The sequence below is a fragment of the Mobula birostris genome, chromosome 13 (assembly GCF_030028105.1).
Source record: "Mobula birostris isolate sMobBir1 chromosome 13, sMobBir1.hap1, whole genome shotgun sequence".
In the NCBI taxonomy this organism is placed as follows: Eukaryota; Metazoa; Chordata; class Chondrichthyes; order Myliobatiformes; family Myliobatidae; genus Mobula; species Mobula birostris.
In genome coordinates, this window is record NC_092382.1 from 28282130 (window position 1) to 28309848 (window position 27719).

Sequence of the window (27719 nt, forward strand, 5' to 3'; positions counted from 1 at the left end):
TTATCAAAATCGAGGGATTTTCCAGAGCGACTCACTAAGGCCAGTATGGTTCTGTTTGGCTTTAAACCTGCTCATAATTTACTGAAACGGACAAAAATCAGGTATCAAATCAGGTAAAAATACGAATTATACGTTTGCACAGCTATACATTGATGATTTGAAATTACTTGCTCTTGCATCAGCAAAGCTAAAACAAATATTTCAAATAATGGAACTAACTTCTAAAGATATAAGCATGAACTTTAGACTAGAAAAGTACAGAACATGAAACATAAAGAAAGGTGCAATAGAGCCAGTAGAATATCAAACAGAGCATCAGGGGACAATACAACAGAATATGAAACATATACTTAGGATATCAATAAGCAAAGAAAATAGATAATCGTGTGATAAAGGAAAACCTTCCAACAAAATTTACTTCAAGGCTGAAGAAAATCTGAATTTACATCAAGGATCAAGAAAATCTGCCAAACAGAGCTGAACAGTAAAAATATAACAAAGGTAGTATACACTCACTATGCCCATATTGACGTATAATTTTGGTATAATATCCTGGTCTGAAACAGATCTGGAAAATATGCCAAGAAAAATAAGAACTTAAATGACAGTTTCTAGAAAACGCCATGTGCACTGGATCACACTTAGATTGATATGAATGAGGACAGTATGAGTACGATGAATAACAGATCTAAAAAAATGAGACAACAGCCAGATAAAAATTCTCAGAATCAGGGTTAATATCACAGACACATGTCGTGAAAACTGTTTTTCTGCACCAACAGCACAATTACAGTAAAGTGTGTGCGGTGAGCGTGTATATATGTGTACAATTGTAGAAATAGATTTGTATCAACGTGAATTAATCAGTCTGATGTCCTGGTGGAAGAAGCTGTCCCGGAGCCTGTTGGTCCTGGCTTTTATGCTGTGGTACCGTTTCCCGGATAGTAGCAGCTGGAACAGGTTGTGGTTGGTGAGACTTGGGTTCAGAATGATCCTTTGGGCCCTTTTTACCCCGTCTCTGAAAAGCCCTGAATAGTGGGAAGTTCACGTCTACAGATGCACTGGGCTGTCCGCACCACTCTCTGCAGAGCCCTGCGATTGAGAGAAGTACAGTTCCCATTCCATGTAATGATGCAGCCAGTCAGGATGCTCTCAACTGTGCCCCTGTAGAAAATCGTCAGCATTTGGGGGCCCATCCCAAACTTCCTCTACCATCTGAGGTGAAAGAGGTGCTGTTGTGCCTTTTCCACCACGCAGCCGGTGTGCACAGACCATGTGAGATCCTCAGTGACGTGAATGCCAAGGAAATTAAAGCTGTTCACCCTCTCAGCCCCAGATCCATTGATGTCAATAGAGGTTAGCCTGTCTCCATTCCTCTTGTTCTTGCGACATTGCGACCAGCTCCTTTGCTTTTGCGACATTGAGGGAGAAGTTGTTCTCCTGACACCACTGTGTCAGGGTGATGACTTCTATGTAGGCTACCTCGTTATTATTTGAGATTTGGCCAATCCATATAGTATCGTCAGCAAATTTAATTAGCAGATTGGAGCTGTGGGTGGCGACACAGTCATGTGTATACAGAGAGTAAAGGAGGGAGCTTAGGACACAGCCCTGAGGGGCACCTACATCGAGTGTCGGAGAGGCAGAGGTGAGGGAGCCCACTCTTACCGTCTGCTGGCAATCTGACAGGAACTCCACGATCAAGCTGCACAAGGCAGGGTCAAGGCCGAGGTCTCTGAGCTTCTTGTCAAGCCTGGAGGGAACGATGGTGTTGAATACTGAACTGTAGTCCGAGAACAGCATTCTCACATAAGCATCACTCTTCTCCAGATGTTTAGAGGCACTGGCTGTCCACTGTATCTATTCTTCTTAATAGCTTATACACCTCTATCACGTCTCTTCTCATCCTCCTCCTCTCCAAAGAGTAAAGCCCTAGCTCCCTTAATCTCTAATCATAATCCATAATCTCTAAACCAGGCAGCATCCTGGTAAATCTCCTCTGTACCCTTTCCAATGCTTCCACATCCTTCCAATAGTGAAGCGACCAGAACTGGACACAGTACTCCAAGTGTGGCCTAACCAGAGTTTTATAGAGCTGCATCATTACATTGCGACTCTTAGACATTATCCCTCGACTTATGAAAGCCAACAACCCATAAGCCTATCTACCTGTGAGGCAACTTTCAGGGATCTGTGGACATGTACCCCAGATCCCTCTGCTCCTCCACACTACCAAGTATCCTGCCATTTACTTTGTATTCTGTCTTGGAGTTTGTCCTTCCAAAGTGTACCACCTCACACTTCTCCGGGTTGAACTCCATCTGCCACTTCTCAGCCCATTTATGCATCCTATCAATATCTCTCTGCAATCTTCGACAGTCCTCTACACTATCTAAAACACCACCAACCTTTGTGTCATCTGTAAACTTGCCAACCCACCCTTCTACCCCCACCTCCAGGTCGTTAATAAAAATCATGAAAATTAGAGGTCCCAGAGCAGATCCTTGTGGGGCACCACTAATCACAACCCTCCAATCTGAATGCACTCCCTCCACCACCACCCTCTGCCTTCTGCAGGCAATCCAATTCTGAATCCACCTGGCCAAACTTCCCTGGATCTCATGCCTTCAGACTTTCTGAATAAGCCTACTGTGTGGAACCTTGTCAAATGCCTTACTAAAATCCATGTAGATCACATCCACTGCACTACCCTCATCTATGTGCCTGGTCACCTCCTCAAAGAACTCTATCAGGCTTGTTAGACACGATCTGCCCTTCACAAAGCCATGGTGACTGTCCCTGATCAGACCATGATTCTCTAAATGCCCATAAATACTATCTCTAAGAATCTTTTCCAACAGCTTTCCCACCACAGACGTAAGGCTCATTGGTCTATAATTACCCAGACTATCCCTACTACCTTTTTTGAACAAAGGGACAACATTCGCCTCCCTCCAGTCCTCTGGTACCATTCCTGTGGACAACGAGGACATAAAGATCCTAGCCAGAGGCTCAGCAATCTCTTCCCCCACCTAATGGAGAAGCCTGCAGAATATTCTGTCTAGCCCAAGGGACTTATCCATCCTAATGTATTTTAACAACTCCAACTCCTCCTCTCCCTAATATCAACATGCTCCAGAACATCAACCTAACTCATATTGTCCTCACCATCATCAAGTTCTCTCTCATTGGTGAAAACTGCAGAGAAGTATTCATTGAGCACCTCACTCACTTCCACAGCTTCCAGGCACATCTTCCCACCTTTATCTAAATGGACCTACCTTCACTCCTGTCATCCTTTTGTTCTTCACATAAGTGAAGAATACCCCAGAAGAGATCCCAATGATCCAAACCCCCTGCTCCCTGCACCAACTCCTCAGCCACGCATTCAACTGCCATCTCCTCCAATTCTTACCATCACTGTCACGTAGCACTGGCAGCAATCCTGAGAACGCCACCCTTGAGGTCCTGCTCTTCAGCCTTCTGCCTAGTTCCCGAAACTCACACTTCAGGACCTCATCCCTCTCCTGCCTATGTCGTTGGTGCCAACATGTACCACGACTTCTGGTTGCTTTCCCTCTCATACCAGGATGTCGTGCACCCGGTCAGAGACATCCCGGACCCTGGCACCCGGGAGACAACAAACCATGCGGCTGTCCTTCTCACGTCCACAAAATCTCCTGTCTGCTCCCCTGACTATAGAGTCTCCAATGACGACAGCTCTCCTCTTCTCCGTCCCACCCTTCTGCACCACAGGGTCAGACTCAGTGCCAGAGGCCCTGCCACCGTGGCTCACACCCAGTCGGTTGTCCCCGCCAACAGTATCCAGAATGGTGAACATATTATTGAGGGAAATGGCCACAGGGGTGCTCTGCACTGCCTGTCTGCTCACCTTCACTTTCCCCCCTCTGACCGTCACCCAACGACCTGCTTCCGACAGCCTAGGTGTGACTACCTCCCTGAAGCTCTCATCTATGACTGCCTCATTCTCCCTTATGAATCGAAGGTCATCCAGCTGCTCTAGATTCCTTCCAGATCGCCAAGATCTTGACACACTGTGAGACCGCACAGACCCCTGATAGTGTCCTGAGACACTCTGAGACCCACGCACCCCTGACAACATCCTGTCACGCTGTCAGACCCCACACACCCCTGGCCGGCTCCTGACACACTGTGAGACCGGACACAAACCTGAGAGGGTCCTGACACACTGTGAGACCCGACACACCACTGGCAGGGTCCGGACACACTGTAAGACCCCACACAACCTGGACTCGGTCCTCACACACTGTGAGACCCCACACACTCCCAAAAGGGTCCAGACACATCGTGATACCTCAAACACCCCTGGCCGGCTCCTGACACACTGTGAGACCCCACACACCCCTGCCAGGGAACTGGCACACTGTGAGACCTTACACACCCCTGGCCGGCTCCTGACACACTGTATGAGACCCCACACACCCCTGACAGGGTCCTGACACACTGTGAGACCCAACACACCCCTGACAGGGTCCTGATGCACTGTGAGACCCTACACCCCTCTGACAGGGTGCTGACACACAGTGAGATCCCACACACACCTGACAGGGTCCTGACACATTGTGATACCTCAAACACCACTGACAGGGTCCTGACACACTGTGAGACACCACACATCCCTGAGGGAGACCTGGCACACTGTGAGACCCCACACACCCCTGGCCGGCTCCTGACACACTGTGAGACCCCACACACCCCTGACAGGGTCCTGACACACTGTAAGACCCTTCACCCCTCTGACAGGGTGCTGACACACAGCGAGATCCCACACACTCCTGACATGGTCCTGACACACTGTGAGACGCAACATACCCCGAACAGGGTCCTATAGAAAATAGACAAGAGACAATAGGTGTAGGAGTAGGCCATTCGACCCTTCGAGCCTGAACTGCCATTCACTGTGATCATGACTGATCATCCACAATCAGTATCCAGTTCCTGCCTTATCCCCATAACCTTTGATTCCACTATCTTTAAGAGCTCTATCCATCTCTTTCTAAAAAACATCCAGAGACTTGGCCTCCACTGCCTTCTGGGGCAGAGCATTCAATATATCCACCACTCTCTGAGTGAAAAAGTTTTTCCTCAACTCCATTCTAAATGGCCTACCCTTTATTCTTAAACTGTGGCCTTTGGTTCCGGACTCACCCATCAGCGGGAACATGCTTCCTGCCTCCAGCATGTTCAATCCCTTAATAATCTTATATGTTTCAATAAGATCCCCTCTCAGGCTTCTAAATTCCAGAGTATACAAGCCCAGTCACTCCAATCTTTCAACATATGACAGTCCCGCCATCCCAGGAATTAACCTTGTGAACCTACGCTGCACTCCCTCAATAGCAAGAATGTCCTTCCTCAAATTTGGAGACCAAAATTGCACACAGTACTCCAGGTGTGGTCTCACCAGGGCCCTGTAAAACTGCAGAAGGACCTTTTTGCTCTTATACTCAATTCCCCTTGTTATGAAGGCCAGCATGCCATTAGCTTTCTTCACTGCCTGCTGTACTTGCATGCTTGCTTTCACACTGATGACACTCTGTGAGACCCCACACATCCCTTACAGGACCCTGACACACTGTGAGACCCCACACACCCCTGACAGGATCCTGACACACTGTGAGACCCCACATACCCCTGACAGGGTCCTAACACACTGTGAGACCCCACACACCCCTGACAGGGTCCAAGCACTCTGTGAGATCCCCACACCCTTGAAAGGATCTTGACACACGGTGAGACCTGACATACCCCTGACAGTGTCGTGACACACTGTGAGACCCCAAACACACCTGACAGGTTCCTGACAAACTGTGAGACCCCACACACCCGTGACAGGGTCCTGACACACTGTGAGACCCCACACACCCCTGACAGGGTCAGGACAAGCTGTGACGCCCCACACACACCTGACAGGACACTGACACACTGTGAGACTCCACACACACCTGACAGGACACTGACACACTGTGAGACCCCACACACACCTGACAGGACACTGACACACTGTGAGACCCCAGACACCCCTGACAGGGTACAGAAACACTGTGAGACCCCGAACACCCTGACAGGGTCCTGACAAACTGTGATACACACACACCGCTCACAGGGTCCTGGCACACTGTGAGACTCCACACACCCCTGACAATGTCCTGTCACATTGTCAGACCCCACACACTACTGACAGGGTTCTGACACACTGTGAGACCCCCCACACACCTGACAGGGTTCTGACACACTGGAAGACGCCACACAGCCCTGACACGGACCTGACACACTGTGAGACCCCAGACACATGCCTGGCAGGCTCTGGAAACGCTGTGAGACCCCACACACCCCTGACAGGGCCCTGACACCCTGTGAGACCCCACACATCCCGGACCGGGGCCTGACACACTGTGAGACCCCACACAACCCTGGCAGGGTCCTGACACTCTGTGAGACCCCACACACCACTAGCAGGGACCTGACAAACTGTGAGACCCCCACACACACCTGAGAGGACATGACACACTGTGAGACTCGACACACCCCTGACAGGGTCCTGACACACTGTGGACGCCACGCACACCTGACAGGGTCCTGATACAAATTGCGATCCCACACAACCCTAGCAGCTTCCTGACGCACTCTGAGACCCCACACACCCTGGATAGGGTCCTGACACACTACGAGACCGCACACACACCTGACAGGGTCCAGACACACATTGCGATCTCACACACATCTGAGAGGGTTCTGACACACTGTGAGACCCCACACACCCCCGACAGGATCCTGACACACTGTGAGACCTCAAACAACCATGACAGGGTCCTGACACACTGTGAGACCCCACACACCACTAAAAGGGACCTGTCACACTGTGAGACCCCACAAACCACTGACAGGGTCCTGACACACTGTGAGACCACACACACCCCTGACAGGGTCCTAACACACTGTGAGACCCCACACACCCCTGCCAGGGTCCTAACACACTGTGAGACCCCACACACCCCTGCCAGGGTCCTAACACACTGTGAGACCCCACACGCCCCTGACAGGGTCCTGACACACTGTGAGACCACACACACCCCTGACAGGATCGTGATACACCACACGACACCACACACACATGAAAGGGTCCTGACACACTGTGAGACCCCACAGGCCCCAAAAGGGTCCTGACACACTGTGAGACTGCACACTCCCCTGACTGGGCCCTGACACACTGTCAGACCCCACACACCTCTGACGGTGACCTGACACACTGTGAGACCCTACACACACCTGACAGAGTGCTGACACACAGCGAGACCCTACACACCCATGACAGGGTCCGGACACACTGTGGGATCCCACACACTCCTGACATGGTCCTGACACACTGCGAGACCCCACAGGCTCCAAAAGGGTCCTGACACACTGTGAGATGCCACACACCCCAAAAGGATCCTGACACATTGTGAGACCCCACACACCCAGGATAGGGTCCTGAGAGACTGTGAGATCCGACACACCCCTGAGAGGGTCCTAACACACTGTGAGACCCCACAGGCCCCAAAAGGGTCCTGACACATTGTGAGACGGCACACACCCCTGACAGGGTCCTGACACACATTGCGATCCCAGACCCATCTGTGTCCAGACAACCAGTGAGACCGCACACACACCTGGCAGGGTCCAGGCACACTGTGAGACCCCACACAACCCAGGCAGGGTTCTGACACATTGTGAGACCCCACAGACCCCTGCCCGGCTCCTGACACACTGTGAGACCCCACACAACCCTGACACAGTCCTGACACACTGTGAGACTCCACACACCCCTGACAAGGTCCTGACACACTGTGAGACCCCACACACCCCTGACAGGGTCCTGACACACTGTGAGACCCCACACACCCCTGACAAGGTCCTGACACATTGTGAGACCCCACAAACCACTGACAGGGTCCTGACACACTGTGAGACCACACACACCCCTGACAGTATCGTGACACACCACGCGACACCACGCACACATCAAAGGGTCCTGATACACTGTGAGACCCCACACACCCCTGGCACGGTCCTGACACACTGTGAGGCCCCACAAACCACTGGCAGGGTCCTGACACACTGTGAGACCACACACACCCCTGACAGGATCCTGACAGACTGTGAGACGCCACAGACAACTGACAGGGTCATGACGCGCTGTGAGACGCCACGCACCCCTGACAAAGCCCTGACACATTGTCAGACGCCACACACCTCTGACGGGGACCTGACACACTGTGAGACCCCACACACCCCTGACAGGGTCCTGACACACATTGCGATCCCACACACCTGTAACAAGACACTGACACACTGTGATACCCCACACACCCCTAACAGGACCCTGACACACTATGAGACGCCACACACCCCTAACAGGACACTGACACACTGTGATACCCCACACACCCCTAACAGGACCCTGACACACTGTGAGACCCCACACACCCCTAACAGGACCCTGACACAGTGTGAGACCCAAACAAACCTTTGACAGGTACCTGACACAGTGTGAGACGCCGCACAGCCCTGACAGGGTCAGGACACGCTGTGAGACCGTACACACCCTGGATAGGGTCCTGACACACTGTGAGACCCGAGACACCCCAAAAGGGTCCTGACACACTGTGAGACCCCACACACCCCTGACAGGTTTATGACACAGTGTGAGACTCCACACACTCCAGACAGGGTCCTGACACACTGTAAGACCCCACACACCCCTGACAGGGACGTGACGTACTGTGAGACGCCACACACTCCTGACAGCGTCCTGGCACACATTGCGATCCCACACACATCTGAGAGTGTTCTGACACACAGTGAGACCCCACACACCCACGACCAGATCCTGAAACACTGTGAAACCCCACAAACCACTCACGGTGTCCTGGCATGCATTAAGATCCCACACACACCTGAGAGGGTCCAGACACACCGTGAAACCTAACACACCCCTGACAGCGACCTGACCCACTGTGGACGCCACACACACCTGACAGGGTCCTGACACACATTGCGATCCCACACACGCCTGGCAGGGTCCTGACGCACTCTGAGACCCCACACACCCTGGATAGGGTCCTGACACACTACGAGACCGCACACACACCTGACAGGGTCCTGACACATATTGCAATCCCACATACCCCTGGCAGGGTCCTGACGCACTGTGAGACCCCACACACTCTGGATAGGTTCCTGACACACTGTGAGACCCCAAACAACCCAGGCAGGGTTCTGACACACTGTGAGACCCCACAGGCCCCTAACAGGGACCTGTCACACTGTGAGACCCCACAAACCACTGACAGGGTCCTGACACACTGTGACACCACACACACCCCTGATAGGATCGTGACACACCACACGACACCACACACACATGAAAGGGTCCTGACAAACTGTGAGACCCCACACATCCATGGAACGGTCCTGACACACTGTGAGACTGCACACACCCCTGACAGGGCCCTGACACACTGTCAGACCCCACACACCCCTGACAGGGCCCTGACACACTGTCAGACCCCACACACCTCTGACGGGGACCTGACACACTGTGAGACCCTACACACCCGTGACAGGGTGCTGACACACAGCGAGACCCTACACACACCTGACAGGGTCCGGACACACTGTGGGATCCCGCACACTCCTGACATGGTCCTGACACACTGTGAGACCCCACACCCCCCAAAAGGGTCCTGATACATTGTGAGATGGCACACACGCCTGACAGGGCCCTGACACACTGTCAGACCCCAGACACCTCTGACGGTGACCTGACACACTGTGAGACCCTACACACACCTGACAGAGTGCTGACACACAGCGAGACCCTACACACCCATGACAGGGTCCGGACACACTGTGGGATCCCACACACTCCTGACATGGTCCTGACACACTGTGAGACCCCACAGGCTCCAAAAGGGTCCTGACACACTGTGAGATGCCACACACCCCAAAAGGATCCTGACACATTGTGAGACCCCACACACCCAGGATAGGGTCCTGAGAGACTGTGAGATCCGACACACCCCTGAGAGGGTCCTAACACACTGTGAGACCCCACAGGCCTCAAAAGGGTCCTGACACATTGTGAGACGGCACACACACCTGACAGGGTTCAGAAACACTGTGGGACCCCACTCACACCTGAGGGGTCCTGACACACTGTGAGACGCCACACACCCCTGACAGGGTCCTGACACACATTGCGATCCCAGACCCATCTGTGTCCAGACAACCAGTGAGACCCCACACACACCTGGCAGGGTCCAGGCACACTGTGAGACCCCACACAACCCAGGCAGGGTCCTGACACATTGTGAGACCCCACAGGCTCCAAAAGGGTCCTGACACACTGTGAGATGCCACACACCCCAAAAGGATCCTGACACATTGTGAGACCCCACACACCCAGGATAGGGTCCTGAGAGACTGTGAGATCCGACACACCCCTGAGAGGGTCCTAACACACTGTGAGACCCCACAGGCCTCAAAAGGGTCCTGACACATTGTGAGACGGCACACACACCTGACAGGGTTCAGAAACACTGTGGGACCCCACTCACACCTGAGGGGTCCTGACACACTGTGAGACGCCACACACCCCTGACAGGGTCCTGACACACATTGCGATCCCAGACCCATCTGTGTCCAGACAACCAGTGAGACCCCACACACACCTGGCAGGGTCCAGGCACACTGTGAGACCCCACACAACCCAGGCAGGGTCCTGACACATTGTGAGACCCCACAGACCCCTGCCCGGCTCCTGACACACTGTGAGACCCCACACAACCCTGACACAGTCCTGACACACTGTGAGACTCCACACACCCCTGACAAGGTCCTGACACACTGTGAGACCCCACACACCCCTGACAGGGTCCTGACACACTGTGAGACCCCACACACCCCTGACAAGGTCCTGACACATTGTGAGACCCCACAAACCACTGACAGGGTCCTGACACACTGTGAGACCACACACACCCCTGACAGTATCGTGACACACCACGCGACACCACGCACACATCAAAGGGTCCTGATACACTGTGAGACCCCACACACCCCTGGCACGGTCCTGACACACTGTGAGGCCCCACAAACCACTGGCAGGGTCCTGACACACTGTGAGACCACACACACCCCTGACAGGATCCTGACAGACTGTGAGACGCCACAGACAACTGACAGGGTCATGACGCGCTGTGAGACGCCACGCACCCCTGACAAAGCCCTGACACATTGTCAGACGCCACACACCTCTGACGGGGACCTGACACACTGTGAGACCCCACACACCCCTGACACGGTCCTGACACACATTGCGATCCCACACACCTGTAACAGGACACTGACACACTGTGATACCCCACACACCCCTAACAGGACCCTGACACACTATGAGACGCCACACACCCCTAACAGGACACTGACACACTGTGATACCCCACACACCCCTAACAGGACCCTGACACACTGTGAGACCCCACACACCCCTAACAGGACCCTGACACAGTGTGAGACCCAAACAAACCTTTGACAGGTACCTGACACAGTGTGAGACGCCGCACAGCCCTGACAGGGTCGGGACACGCTGTGAGACCGTACACACCCTGGATAGGGTCCTGACACACTGTGAGACCCGAGACACCCCAAAAGGGTCCTGACACACTGTGAGACCCCACACACCCCTGACAGGTTTATGACACAGTGTGAGACTCCACACACTCCAGACAGGGTCCTGACACACTGTAAGACCCCACACACCCCTGACAGGGACGTGACGTACTGTGAGACGCCACACACTCCTGACAGCGTCCTGGCACACATTGCGATCCCACACACATCTGAGAGTGTTCTGACACACAGTGAGACCCCACACACCCACGACCAGATCCTGAAACACTGTGAAACCCCACAAACCACTCACGGTGTCCTGACATGCATTAAGATCCCACACACACCTGAGAGGGTCCAGACACACCGTGAAACCTAACACACCCCTGACAGCGACCTGACCCACTGTGGACGCCACACACACCTGACAGGGTCCTGACACACATTGCGATCCCACACACGCCTGGCAGGGTCCTGACACAAATTGCGATCCCACACAACCCTAGCAGGGTCCTGACGCACTCTGAGACCCCACACACCCTGGATAGGGTCCTGACACACTACGAGACCGCACACACACCTGACAGGGTCCTGACACATATTGCAATCCCACATACCCCTGGCAGGGTCCTGACGCACTGTGAGACCCCACACACTCTGGATAGGTTCCTGACACACTGTGAGACCCCAAACAACCCAGGCAGGGTTCTGACACACTGTGAGACCCCACAGGCCCCTAACAGGGACCTGTCACACTGTGAGACCCCACAAACCACTGACAGGGTCCTGACACACTGTGACACCACACACACCCCTGATAGGATCGTGACACACCACACGACACCACACACACATGAAAGGGTCCTGACAAACTGTGAGACCCCACACATCCATGGAACGGTCCTGACACACTGTGAGACTGCACACACCCCTGACAGGGCCCTGACACACTGTCAGACCCCACACACCCCTGACAGGGCCCTGACACACTGTGAGACCCTACACACCCGTGACAGGGTGCTGACACACAGCGAGACCCTACACACCCCTGACAGGATCCGGACACACTGTGGGATCCCGCACACTCCTGACATGGTCCTGACACACTGTGAGACCCCACACCCCCCAAAAGGGTCCTGACACATTGTGAGATGGCACACACGCCTGACACGGCCCTGACACACTGTCAGACCCCAGACACCTCTGACGGTGACCTGACACACTGTGAGACCCTACACACCCCTGACAGGGTGCTGACACACTCTGAGACCCCACAGGCCCCAAAAGGGTCCTTCACATTGTGAGACGGCACACACGCCTGACAGGGTTCAGAAACACTGTGGGACCCCACTCACATCTGAGGGGTCCTGACACACTGTGAGATGCCACACACCCCTGACAGGGTCCTGACACACAGCGACACCCTACACACACATGACAGGGTCCGGACACTCTGTGGGATCCCACACACTCCTGACATGGTCCTGACACACTGTGAGACCCCACAGGCCCCAAAAGGGTCCTGACACATTGTGAGATGGCACACATGCCTGACAGGGTTCAGAAAAACTGTGGGAACCCACTCACACATGAGGGGTCCTGACACACTGTGAGACGCCACACACACCTGACAGGGTCCAGAGACACTGTGAGACCCCACACACCCCTAACAGGGTCCTGACACCCTGTGAGACCCCACACACTATTGACACGGTCCTGACACACTGTGAAACCCCATATACCCCAAATGTGTTCTGACACATTGTGAGATGGCATACATGCCTGACAGGGTTCAGAAACACTGTCGGACCCCACACACCCCTGACAGCGACCTGACCCACGGTGGACGCCACACACACCTGACAGGGTCCTGATACACATTGCGATCCCACACAACCCTGGCAGGGTCCTGACACACTGTGAGACCTCAAACAACCCTGACGGCGACCTGACACACTGTGAGACGCTACACACAACTGACAGGGTCCTGACACACATTGAGATCCCACACACACTTAGGAGGATCCTGACACACTGTGAGACCGCCCCCCCCACCCCCGACAGGGTCCTCACACACTGTGAGACCCCACACACACCTGGCAGGGTCCAGACACAGTGTGAGACCCCACACACTATTGACACGGTCCTGACACACTGTGGACCCCGCAGACACCTGACAGGGACCTGACGCACTGTGAGACTCCACACACACCAGACAGGGTCCTGACACACTGTAAGACCCCACACACACCTGACAGGGACTTGACACACTGTGAGACGCCACACACTCCTGACAGCGTCCTGACACACAATGCGATCCGACACACATCTGAGAGTGTTCTGACACACAGTCAGACCCCACACACCCACGACCAGATTCTGACACACAATGAAACCCCACAAACCACTCACGGTGTCCTGACACACTGTGAAACCCCACACAACCCTGGCAGGGTCCTGACCCACTGTGGACGCCACACACACCTGACAGGGTCCTGACACACACTGCGATCCCACATACCCCTGGCAGGGTCCTGACGCACTATGAGACCCCATACACCCCTGACAGGGTCCTGACACACTGTGAGACCCCACACACCCCAAAAGGTTCCTGACACATTGTGAGACACCACACACCCAGGATAGGGTCCTGACAGACTATGAGATCCGACACACCCCTGAGAGGGTCCAAACATACTGTGAGACCCCACAGGCCCCAAAAGGGTCCTGACACATTGTGAGACAGCACACATGCCTGACAGGGACGTGACGCACTGTGAGACGCCACACATCCCTGACAGGGACGTGACGCACTGTGAGACCCCACACATCCCTGGCACGGTCCTGACACATTGTGAGACCACACACACAACTGACAGACAGGTTCCTGACACACTGTGAGACCCACACACCCTGGATATGGTCCTGACAGACTGTGAGATCCAACACACTCCTGAGAGGGTCCTGACACTCTGTGAGATCCCACGTACCCCTGACAGGGCCCCGACACATTGTCAGACCCCACACACCTCTGACGGGGACCTGACACACTGTGAGATTCCACGCACCCCTCACAGTGTCCGGACACACTGTGGGACCCCACACACTCCTGACATGGTCCTGACACACTGTGAGACCCCACAGGCCCCAAAAGGGTCCTGACACATTGTGAGACGGCACACATGCCTGACAGGGTTCAGAAACACTGTGGGACCCCACTCACCCCAGAGGGGTCCTGACACACTGTGAGACACCACACACCCCAAAAGGGTCCTGACACACTGTGAGACCCCACAGGCCCCAAAAAGGTCCTGACACATGTGAGACCGCACACACCCCTGACAGGGTTCAGAAACGCTGTGAGACCCCACACACCCCAGAAGGGACATGACGCACTGTCAGACGCCACATAACCCTGACAGGGTCCTGACACACTGTGAGACCACACACACCCCTGACAGGGTTCAGAAACGCTGTGAGACCCCCCACACCCCAGAAGGGACATGACGCACTGTCAGACGCCACACACCCCTGACAGGGACATGACGCACTGTGAGACGCCACATAACCCTGACAGGGTCCTGACACACATTGTGATCCCACACACATTAGTGTCCAGACAACCAGTGAGACCCCACACACCCTGGCACAGCTCCTGACACACTGTGAGACCCCTCCCACCCCTGACAGGCTCCTGAAAACTGTGAGACCCCACACAACCCTGACACAGTCCTGACACACTGTGAGACCACACACACCCCTCACAGGATCGTGACACACTACGCGACACCACACACACATGAAAGAGTCCGGACACACTGTGAGACCCCACACACCCCTGGCACGGTCCTGACACACTGTGCGACCCCACGCACCCTTGACAGGGCCCTGACACATTGTCAGACCCCACACACCTCTGACGGGGACCTGACACACTGTGAGACCCTACACACCCCTGACAGGGTGCTGATACACAGCGAGACCCTACACACCCCTGACAGGGTCCGGACACACTGTGAGACCCCACACACTCCTGACATGGTCCTGACAAACTGTGAGACCCCACATACCCCGGACAGGGTCCTATAGAAAATAGACAAGAGACATTAGATGCAGGAGTAGGCCATTCGACCCTTCGAGCCTGAACCGCCATTCACTGTGATCATGGCTGATCATCCACAATCAGAATCCAGTTCCTGCCTTATCACGTAACCTTTGATTCCACTATCTTTAAGAGCTCTATCCATCTCTTTCTAAAAAACATCCAGAGACTTGGCCTCCACTGCCTTCTGGGGCAGAGCATTCAATATATCCACCACTCTCTGAGTGAAAAAGTTTTTCCTCAACTCCGTTCTAAATGGCCTACCCTTTATTCTTAAACTGTGGCCTTTGGTTCTGGACTCACCCATCAGCGGGAACATGCTTCCTGCCTCCAGCATGTTCAATCCCTTAATAATCTTATATGTTTCAATAAGATCCCCTCTCAGGCTTCTAAATTCCAGAGTATACAAGCCCAGTCGCTCCAATCTTTCGACATATGACAGTCCCGCCATCCCGGGAATTAACCTTGGGAACCTACGCTGCACTCCCTCAATAGCAAGAATGTCCTTCCTCAAATTTGGAGACCAAAATTGCACACAGTACTCCAGGTGTGGTCTCACCAGGGCCCTGTACAACTGCAGAAGGACCTTTTTGCTCTTGTACTCAACTCCCCTTGTTATGAAGGCCAGCATGCCATTAGCTTTCTTCACTGCCTGCTGTACTTGCATGCTTGCTTTCACACTGATGACACTCTGTGAGACCCCACACACTCCTTACAGGACCCTGATACACTGTGAGACCCCACACACCCCTGACAGGACCCTGACACACTGTGAGACCCCACACACCCCTGACAGGGACCTGACACACTGTGAGACCCCACACACCCCTGACAGGGTCCTGACACACTGTGAGACCCCACACACCCCTGACAGGGTCCTGACACACTGTGAGACCCCACACACTCCTGACAGGATCCTGACACACTGTGAGACCCCACATACCCCTGACAGGGTCCTAACACACTGTGAGACCCCACACACCCCTGACAGGGTCCAAGCACTCTGTGAGATCCCCACACCCTTGAAAGAATCTTGACACACGGTGAGACCTGACATACCCCTGACAGTGTCGTGACGCACTGTGAGACCCCAAACACACCCGACAGGTTCCTGACAAACTGTGAGACCCCACACACCCGTGACAGGGTCCTGACACACTGTGAGACCCCACACTCCCCTGACAGGGTCAGGACAAGCTGTGACGCCCCACACACACCTGACAGGACACTGACACACTGTGAGACCCCCCACACAACTGACAGGGTCCTGACACACTGTGAGACCACACACACCCCTGACAGTATCGTGACACACCACACGACACCACACACACATCAAAGGGTCCTGATACACTGTGAGACCCCACACACCCCTGGCACGGTCCTGACACACTGTGAGACCCCACAAACCACTGACAGGGTCCTGACACACTGTGAGACCACACACACCCCTGACAGCGACCTGACACACTGTGAGACGCCACAGACAACTGACAGGGTCCTGACACGCTGTGAGACGCCACGCACCCCTGACAAAGCCCTGACACATTGTCAGACCCCACACACCTCTGACGGGGACCTGACACACAGCGAGACCCTGCACACCCCTGACAGGGACCTGACACAGTGTGAGACCCCACGCACCCCTGACAGGGACCTGACACAGTGTGAGATCCAAACAAACCCTTGACAGGTACCTGACACACTGTGAGACCCCACGCACCCCTGACAAAGCCCTGACACATTGTCAGACGCCACACACCTCTGACGGGGACCTGACACACTGTGAGACCCCACACACCCCTGACAGGGTCCTGACACACATTGCAATCCCACACACCTGTAACAGGATACTGACACACTATGAGACGCCACACACCCCTAACAGGACCCTGACACACATTGCGATCCCACACACCCCTAACAGGACACTGACACACTGTGATACCTCACACACCCCTAACAGGACCCTGACACACTGAGACCCCACACACCCCTAACAGGACCCTGACACACTGTGATACCCCACACACCCCTAACAGGACACTGACACACTGTGATACCCCACATACCCCTAACAGGACCCTGACACACTGTGAGACGCCACACACCCCTAACAGGACCCTGACACAGTGTGAGACCCAAACAAACCCTTGACAGGTACCTGACACAGTGTGAGACGCCGCACAGCCCTGACAGGGTCGGGACACGCTGTGAGACCGTACACACCCTGGATAGGGTCCTGACACACTGTGAGACCCGACACACCCCAAAAGGGTCCTGACACACTGTGAGACCCCACACACTCTGGATAGGTTCCTGACACACTGTGAGACCCCAAACAACCCAGGCAGGGTCCTGACACACTGTGAGACCCCACACACCCCTGACAGGTTTATGACACAGTGTGAGACTCCACACACACCAGACAGGGTCCTGACACACTGTAAGACCCCACACACCCCTGACAGGGACGTGACGTACTGTGAGACGCCACACACTCCTGACAGCGTCCTGGCACACATTGCGATCCCACACACATCTGAGAGTGTTCTGACACACAGTGAGACCCCACACACCCACGACCAGATCCTGACACACTGTGAAACCCCACAAACCACTCACGGTGTCCTGACATGCATTAAGATCCCACACACACCTGAGAGGGTCCAGACACACCGTGAGACCTAACACACCCCTGACAGCGACCTGACCCACTGTGGACGCCACACACACCTGACAGGGTCCTGACACAAATTGCGATCCCACACACGCCTGGCAGAGTCCTGACACAAATTGCGATCCCACACATCCCTAGCAGGGTCCTGACGCACTGTGAGACCCCACACACCCTGGATAGGGTCCTGACACACTACGAGACCGCACACACACCTGACAGGGTCCTGACACACATTGCGATCCCACACACCCCTGACAGCGACCTGACCCACGGTGGACGCCACACACACCTGACAGGGTCCTGACACACATTGCGATCCCAAACAACCCTGGCAGGGTCCTGATACACTGTGAGACCCCACATACCCTAGATAGGTTCCTGACAGACTGTGAGAATAGACACACCCCTGAGAGGGTTCTGACACACTGTGAGACCCCACAGGCCCCAAAAGAGTCCTGACACACTGTAAGACCCCACACACACCTGACAGGGTCCTGATACACTGTGAGACCCCACACACCCCAAAAGGTTCCTGACACATTGTGAGACACCACACACCCAGGATAGGGTCCTGACAGACTATGAGATCCGACACACCCCTGAGAGGGTCCAAACATACTGTGAGACCCCACAGGCCCCAAAAGGGTCCTGACACATTTTGGACGCCACACACACCTGACAGGGTCCTGACGCACTGTGAGACGCCACACATCCCTGACAGGGACATGACGCACTGTGAGACCCCACACATTCCTGGCACGGTCCTGACACACTGTGAGACCCCACACACCCCTGGCACAGTCCTGACACACTGTGAGACCACACACACCCCTGACGGGGACCTGACACACTATGAGACCCTACACACCCCTGACAGGGTCCTGACACATTGTCAGACCCCACACACCCCTGACAGGGTCCGGACACACTGTGAGACCCCACATACCCCGGACAGGGTGCTGATACACAGCGAGACCCTACACACCCCTGACAGGGTCCGGACACACTGTGAGACCCCACACACTCCTGTAATGGTCCTGACAAACTGTGAGACCCCACATACCCCGGACAGGGTCCTATAGAAAATAGACAAGAGACATTAGATGCAGGAGTAGGCCATTCGACCCTTCGAGCCTGAACCACCATTCACTGTGATCATGGCTGATCATCCACAATCAGAATCCAGTTCCTGCCTTATCACGTAACCTTTGATTCCACTATCTTTAAGAGCTCTATCCATCTCTTTCTTGAAAGCATCCAGAGACTTTGCCTGCACAGCCTTCCGGTGCAGAGCATTCAATATATCCGCCACTCTCTGGGTGAAAAAGTTTTTCCTCAACTCCGTTCTAAATGGCCTATCCCTTATTCTTAAACTGTGGCCTCTGGTTCTGGACTCACCCATCAGCAGGAACATGTTTCCTGCCTCCAGCATGTCCAATCCCTTAATAATCTTATATGTTTCAATAAGATCCCCTCTCAGGCTTCTAAATTCCAGAGTATACAGGCCCAGTCGCTCCAATCTTTCGACATATGACAGTCCCGCCATCCCGGGAATTAACCTTGTGAACCTACGCTGCACTCCCTCAATAGCAAGAATGTCCTTCCTCAAATTTGGAGACCAAAACTGCACACAGTACTCCAGGTGTGGTCTCACCAGGGCCCTGTACAACTGCAGAAGGACTTCTTTGCTCTAATACTCAATTCCCCTTGTTATGAAGGCCAGCATGCCATTAGCTTTCTTCACTGCCTGCTGTACTTGCACGCTTACTTTCACACTGATGACACTCTGTGATACCCCACACACCCCTCACAGGACCCCACTGTAAGACCCCACACACCCCTGACAGGGTCCTGACATACTGTGAGACCCCACACACCCCTGACAGGGTCCTGACACACTGTGAGACCCCACACACCCTGGATAGGGTCCTGACACACTGTGAGACCGCACACACCCCTCACAGGTTCCTGACACACTGTGAGACCCCACACACCCGACAGGGACCTGACACACTGTGAGACACCACACACCCCTGGCAGCGACCTGACGCACTATGAAACGCCACACACCCCTGACAGGGTCCAGACACACATTGCGATCCCACATACATCTGAGAGGGTTCTGACACACTGTGAGACCCCCCGCAACAGCGTCCTGACCCACTGTGAGACCACCCACACCCACAACCAGATCCTGACACACTGTGAAACCCCACGAACCACGCACAGTATCCAGACACACAGTGAAACCCCACACAACCCTGCCAGGGGCCTGTCACAGTGTGAGACCCCACACACCACTGACAGGGCCCTGACACCCTGTGAGACCCCACACACTCCTGGCAGGGACCTGGCAAACTGTGAGACACCACACACCCCTGACAAATTCCTGACACACTACGAGACCCCACACACCCCTGACAGCAACCTGACACATTGTGAGATGCCACACACACGTGAGAGGGTCCTGACACAGATTGAGATCCCACACACATCTGAGAGGCTCCTGACACACTGTGAGACCCCACACACCCCTGACAGTTATCTGACACACTGTGAGACCCCACACACCCCTGACAGGGTCCTGACAAACTGTGATACCTCACACACTATTGACACAGTCCAGACACACTGTGAGACCCCACACACACCCGAGAGGGTGATGACGCACTGTGAGACCCCACACACTCCCGACAGGGTCCTGACACACTGTGAGACCCCAGACACTATTGACACAGTCCAGACACACTGTGAGACCCCACACACACCTGACAGGGTGCTGACACACAGTGCGATCCCACACACATCTGAGAGGGTTCTGGCACACTGTGAGACCCCACACACCACTCAGAGTGTTCTGACACACTGTGAAACACCACACAACCCTGGCAGGGTCCTGACACACTGAGACCCCACACACCTCTGACAAGGACCTGACACACTGTGAGACACTGCACACACCCCTGGCAGGGTCCTGACACACTGTGCGACCCCACACACCCCTGACAGGGTCCTGACATACTGTGAGACCCCACACACCCCTGACAGGGTCCTGACACACTGTGAGACCCCACACACCCTGGATAGGGTCCTGACACACTGTGAGACCGCACACACCCCTCACAGGTTCCTGACACACTGTGAGACCCCACACACCCGACAGGGACCTGACACACTGTGAGACACCACACACCCCTGGCAGCGACCTGACGCACTATGAAACGCCACACACCCCTGACAGGGTCCAGACACACATTGCGATCCCACATACATCTGAGAGGGTTCTGACACACTGTGAGACCCCCCGCAACAGCGTCCTGACCCACTGTGAGACCACCCACACCCACAACCAGATCCTGACACACTGTGAAACCCCACGAACCACGCACAGTATCCAGACACACAGTGAAACCCCACACAACCCTGCCAGGGGCCTGTCACAGTGTGAGACCCCACACACCACTGACAGGGCCCTGACACCCTGTGAGACCCCACACACTCCTGGCAGGGACCTGGCAAACTGTGAGACACCACACACCCCTGACAAATTCCTGACACACTACGAGACCCCACACACCCCTGACAGCAACCTGACACATTGTGAGATGCCACACACACGTGAGAGGGTCCTGACACAGATTGAGATCCCACACACATCTGAGAGGCTCCTGACACACTGTGAGACCCCACACACCCCTGACAGTTATCTGACACACTGTGAGACCCCACACACCCCTGACAGTTATCTGACACACTGTGAGACCCCACACACCCCTGACAGGGTCCTGACAAACTGTGATACCTCACACACACCCGAGAGGGTGATGACGCACTGTGAGACCCCACACACTCCCGACAGGGTCCTGACACACTGTGAGACCCCAGACACTATTGACACAGTCCAGACACACTGTGAGACCCCACACACACCTGACAGGGTGCTGACACACAGTGCGATCCCACACACATCTGAGAGGGTTCTGGCACACTGTGAGACCCCACACACCACTCAGAGTGTTCTGACACACTGTGAAACACCACACAACCCTGGCAGGGTCCTGACACACTGAGACCCCACACACCTCTGACAAGGACCTGACACACTGTGAGACACTGCACACACCCCTGGCAGGGTCCTGACACACTGTGCGACCCCACACACCCCTGACAGGATCCTGACACACTGTGAGACCCCACACACCCCTGGCAGGGTCCTGACACACTGTGAGACCCCACACACCCCTGACAGGGTCCTGACATACTGTGAAACCCCACACACCCCTGGCACTGTCCGGTCAAACTGTAAGACCCCACACCCCCATGACAGGGTCCTGTCACACTGTGAGACCGCACACACCCCTGACAGGCTCAGGAAACGCTGTGAGATGCCACACACGCCTGAGAGGGCCCTGACACAGTGTGAGACCTCACACAACCCGACAGGGTCCTGACACAGTGTGAGACCCTACACACTCTGACAGGGTCCTGACACATTGTGAGACGCCACACACCCCTAACAACGTCCTGACACATTGTGAGACGCCACACACCCCTAACAACGTCCTGACACACATTGATATCCCACACACTATTCACACGGTCCTGACACTCTGTGAGACCCCACACACACCTGAAAAGGTCCTGACACACTGTGACACCCCACACACCACTGACAGGGACCTGACACACTGTAAGACCACACACACAACTGACAGACAGGGTCCTGACACACTGTGAGACCCCACACACCCCTAACAGAGTCCTGACACACTGTGAGACCCCACACACTATTGACACGTTCCTGACACACTGTGAGACCACACACACCCCTGACAGAGACCTGACGCACTGTGAGACTCCACACTCACCTGACAGGGTCCTGACAGACTGTGAGACCACACACACCCTGGATAGCGTCCTGACAGACTGTGAGATGCCACACACCCCTGACAGGGTCCTGACACACATTGCGATCCCACACACATCTGAGAGGGTTCTGACACAGTATGAGACCCCACAAACCACTCACAGTGTCCTGACACACTGTGAAACCCCACATAACCCTGACAGGGTCCTGGCACACTGTGAGTCCTAACACACCCCCGAGAGGGTGATGACACACTGTGAGACCCCAGACACCCCTAACAAGATCCTGATGCACTGTGAGACGCCACACGCATGACAGGGTCCGGACACACATTGAGATCCCACACACATCTGAGACAGTCATGATACACTGTGAGACCGCCCCACCCTCCCCGACAGTGTCCAGACAAACTGTGAGACCTCACACAACCTAGGTAGGGTCCTGACACACTGTAAGACCCCACACACCCCTGACAGGGTTCAGAAGCACTGTGAGACCCCACACACCCCAAAAGGATCCTGACACACTGTGAGATTCCCCCCCACCCCCAGAATAGGGTCCCAACACACTGTGAGACCCCCAAACAAATCACTGGGTCCTGACACACAGTGAAACCCCACAAACCCGTGACAGCGTCCTGACAGACTGTGAGAACCCACACACCCCTGGTATGGTTCAAACACGCTGTGAGACCCCACACACAACTGACAGACAGTGTCCTGTCACACTGTGAGACCCCACACACTCCTGACAGGGACCTGACACACTGTGAGACCCCACACACACCTGAAAGGGCTCCTGACGCACTGTGAGACCCGACACACCCCAAAATGGTCCTGACACACTGTGAGATCCAACACACCCCTGACAGTGACCTGACGCACTGTGAGACGCCACACAGCCCTGACAGGGTCCTGACACACATTGCGATCCCATACACACCTGAGAGGGTTCTGACTCACTGTTAGATCCCCCATAACAGCATCCTTACACACTGTGAGACCCCCCACAACCACCACAAGATCCTGACACACTGAAACCGCACAAACCACTCACAGTGCCCTGACACACAGTGAAACCCCACACACCCCTGACAGGGACCTGACACACTGTGAGACCCCACACACCCGTGACAGGGTTCAGAAACACTGTGAGACCCCACACACCCCTGACAGGGACCTGACACACAGTGAAACCCCACACACCCCTGACAGGGACCTGACACACTGTGAGACCCCACACACCCGTGACAGGGTTCAGAAACACTGTGAGACCCCACACACCCCTGACAGGGACCTGACACACTGTGAGACCCCACACACCCCTGACAGGGACCTGACACACTGTGAGACCCCACACAACCCTGGCAGGGTCCTGACACACTCTGAGACCTCCCACCCCCGGAAAAGGGTCCTGACACACTGTGAAACCCCGCAAACCAGTAACAGGGTCCTGACACACTGCAAAACCCCAGAAGCCCGTGACAGCGTCCTGACAGACTGTGAGACCCCACACACCCCTGACAGGGTCCTGACACACTGTGAGACCGCACACACCCCTGATAGTGTCCCGACGCACGGTGAAACACTGACACATTGTGGGTCCTGACACACTATGATCCCTCAAACAACCCTGAGAGGCTCCTGACACACTCTGAGACCCCACACACCCCTGACAGGCTCTTGATACACTGTGCAACCCCACACACCCCTAACAGTGTCCTGACACACTGTCAGACCCCACACACCCCTGAGAGGGACCTGACACACTGTGAGACCCCACACACCCCTGAGAGGGACCTGACACACTGTGAGACCCCACAGGCCCCAAAAGGTTCCTGACACACTGTGAGACCCCAATTAATGCAATAGCTTTGAGCTAACTCTTGTGTATTTAAATACTGAGTTCTGAGTTGAGGCATCTAACAGTTTGTTCACTGTCTGTTCCCATGGAAGATGTTCAACAGAAACACAAGGAGACTCTGCGGGCACAAACTGAAACACTGAGAGTGAACACGATCCTGATGAGGGAGAAGGTGAAGGTTTTCCAGCTGGTTGATCGATACGCTGAGCTCACGGTCATTTCTACTGTTCGAGATGGGAGACTGGTGGAACATGAGCTGCTGGCAAGAGGCAGAGACCACGAGGAGTGGAGAGAGAAACATCTCCGCAGAGAGCTGGAAAAAATCCGGACTGATCAGTTGTTCCAGAGCAGCTTTTCCCCGAGTAAATCCAAATCCGGGAGGTCGGCAGCAGTGGCCGGAGTCGCGGGGATTGGTAAAACAACAATGGTACAAAAGATTGTTTATGACTGGGCCACGGGGAAAATATACCAACAGTTCCAGTTTGTATTCAGTTTCAAATTCCGAGACTTAAACTCCATTAACTGCAGAATAAACCTGAGGGAAATGATTCTGGATCAGTATCCTTACTTTGGGAAATCCTTGAGAGATGTCTGGAAGAACCCAGAGGGATTGCTGTTTATATTGGATGGTTTGGATGAATTCAAACACAGAATCGACTTTGCTGACAGTCGGAGAGATACAGAACCCAAGCACCAGTGCCCAGATCCCGAGTGGTGGTGTAAAGTGTCTGACATTGTGTACAGTTTAATCCAGGGCAAGCTGCTCCCAGGATGTTCAGTGTTGGTAACCTCCCGCCCCACCGCTTTACATTTATTGGAAAAGGCGAAGATTAGTGTCTGGGCTGAAATCCTGGGATTTGTTGGGAAGGAGCGGAAGGAGTATTTCATCAGGCATTTTGAAGATCAGACAGTGGCAGAAGCTGTTTTCAAACACGTGAAGGAGAACGAGATCCTCTACACCATGAGCTTCAACCCCTCCTACTGCTGGATCCTCGCTCTGGCACTGGGCCCCTTCTTCACACAAAGAGTCAGGGACCCGCAGCGAGTTCCCAAGACCATCACCCAACTATATTGCTACTATATTTACAACATCCTGAAAAACCACGGCCGTGAGATTGAGAACCCCGGTGATGTGTTACTCAGGGTTGGTCAGATGGCCTTCAGAGGAGTGGCTGAGAAGAAGATTGTATTTACAGATGGAGATTTGATCAAATACAATCTGCAGCCTTCCCAGTTCCTGTCCGGGTTCCTGATGGAGCTTTTGGAGAGAGAGGATTCTGCCCGGTGCGTGGTGTACACATTCCCACACCTCACCATCCAGGAGTTTGTAGCTGCTGTCTCACAATTCCTGAATCCACATCCCGGGGATATCCTGAAATTCCTCACTGAAGCCCAAAACACGACAGATGGGCGATTTGAGGTATTTCTCCGTTTTGTTGCTGGTCTCTCCAACCCAATGACAGCTCGGGGCCTGGAGGAGTTTCTGGGTCCATTTCCTCATCAAACAACCTGCCGGGTGATTGACTGGGTGAAGGAGGAGGTTAAACGTCAGAGTGGAAACACGAGGAGTGAAGCTGGTAAAAGGAGCCTCCTGAACACATTGCACTACCTGTTTGAGTCTCAGAATCGTGGACTGGCTCAGGCCGCACTGGGATCTGTGGAAACACTTTCATTCAGTGGAATGACACTGACCCCGATTGACTGCGCGGTCCTGTCTCATGTCATCGGACTCTGTGATACAATAAAACACCTCGACTTGGATAACTGCCACATTCGGTGTGAAGGAATCCAGCGGCTGGGACCCGGGCTGCACAAGTGCCAGGAGTTGAGGTAACTTGATTTATCTCTCACTCTGAACTGTGAAACTGTCCAGTTGTGTTGTTTCAATGTAAAGGGATTTGTGTTCCACTGTCGTAAATCAGATAGTAAATCCAGCCGATCGGTGAGTTGCAAAGTAATTTGGCTAAAACTGTAGTAAATCACATAGTAAAGAACTGTGTCAAATACCCACAGGATCAGTCAGTAAATCCCCAAGTACGGGAGGGTTCTGTGGTTCCTTGTGAAGGGATGTTGGAGACTTCATCAGATCAGTGAACAACGGCCATTGGTTTAATGGTAGTAAATCACAGGAATGGCCGTGTTTCTCGCTGCCTGTGACATGTCCATTGACAATGTTCCTTCTCACTGTTACCAACACCCAGACCGACACTGACTGCAGTAGGTGGGTCAGAGATTCACACTCCCTTCCCGGTGAGGGACAAGAGACCGTCAGCAGACTGTCCCAGTGAGAAGGAAAGAAATACCATTTTGAGATAGTCCTCCCTGCCCTTGCCGGTGTGTGATTATAACCATCATCGACCTGTGTGACTGTGCTCACTACCAGATACCCAGAACCCATGGACACATCTCCTCTCCCGATTGTGGACCTCAGTTCCGCCTTATGGATATCTCTTCCCCATCCCCCTCCCTCCTGTGGGTTCACATTTCCTCAATCCCGTCCCGTTTATGGG

At 54.2% G+C, this 27719-nt stretch overlaps 1 protein-coding gene across 1 annotated transcript in view; it reads left to right on the plus strand.

The window, feature by feature from the left end:
- Positions 1-27719, plus strand: part of LOC140208626 (NACHT, LRR and PYD domains-containing protein 3-like) — a 51998-nt gene that overhangs the window by 18256 nt on the left and 6023 nt on the right. Inside the window, exon 7 of the mRNA XM_072277446.1 lies at positions 25302-27039. Within this exon, the coding sequence (XP_072133547.1) occupies positions 25302-27039 (1738 nt within the window). The remainder of the gene's footprint in view (positions 1-25301; positions 27040-27719) is intronic.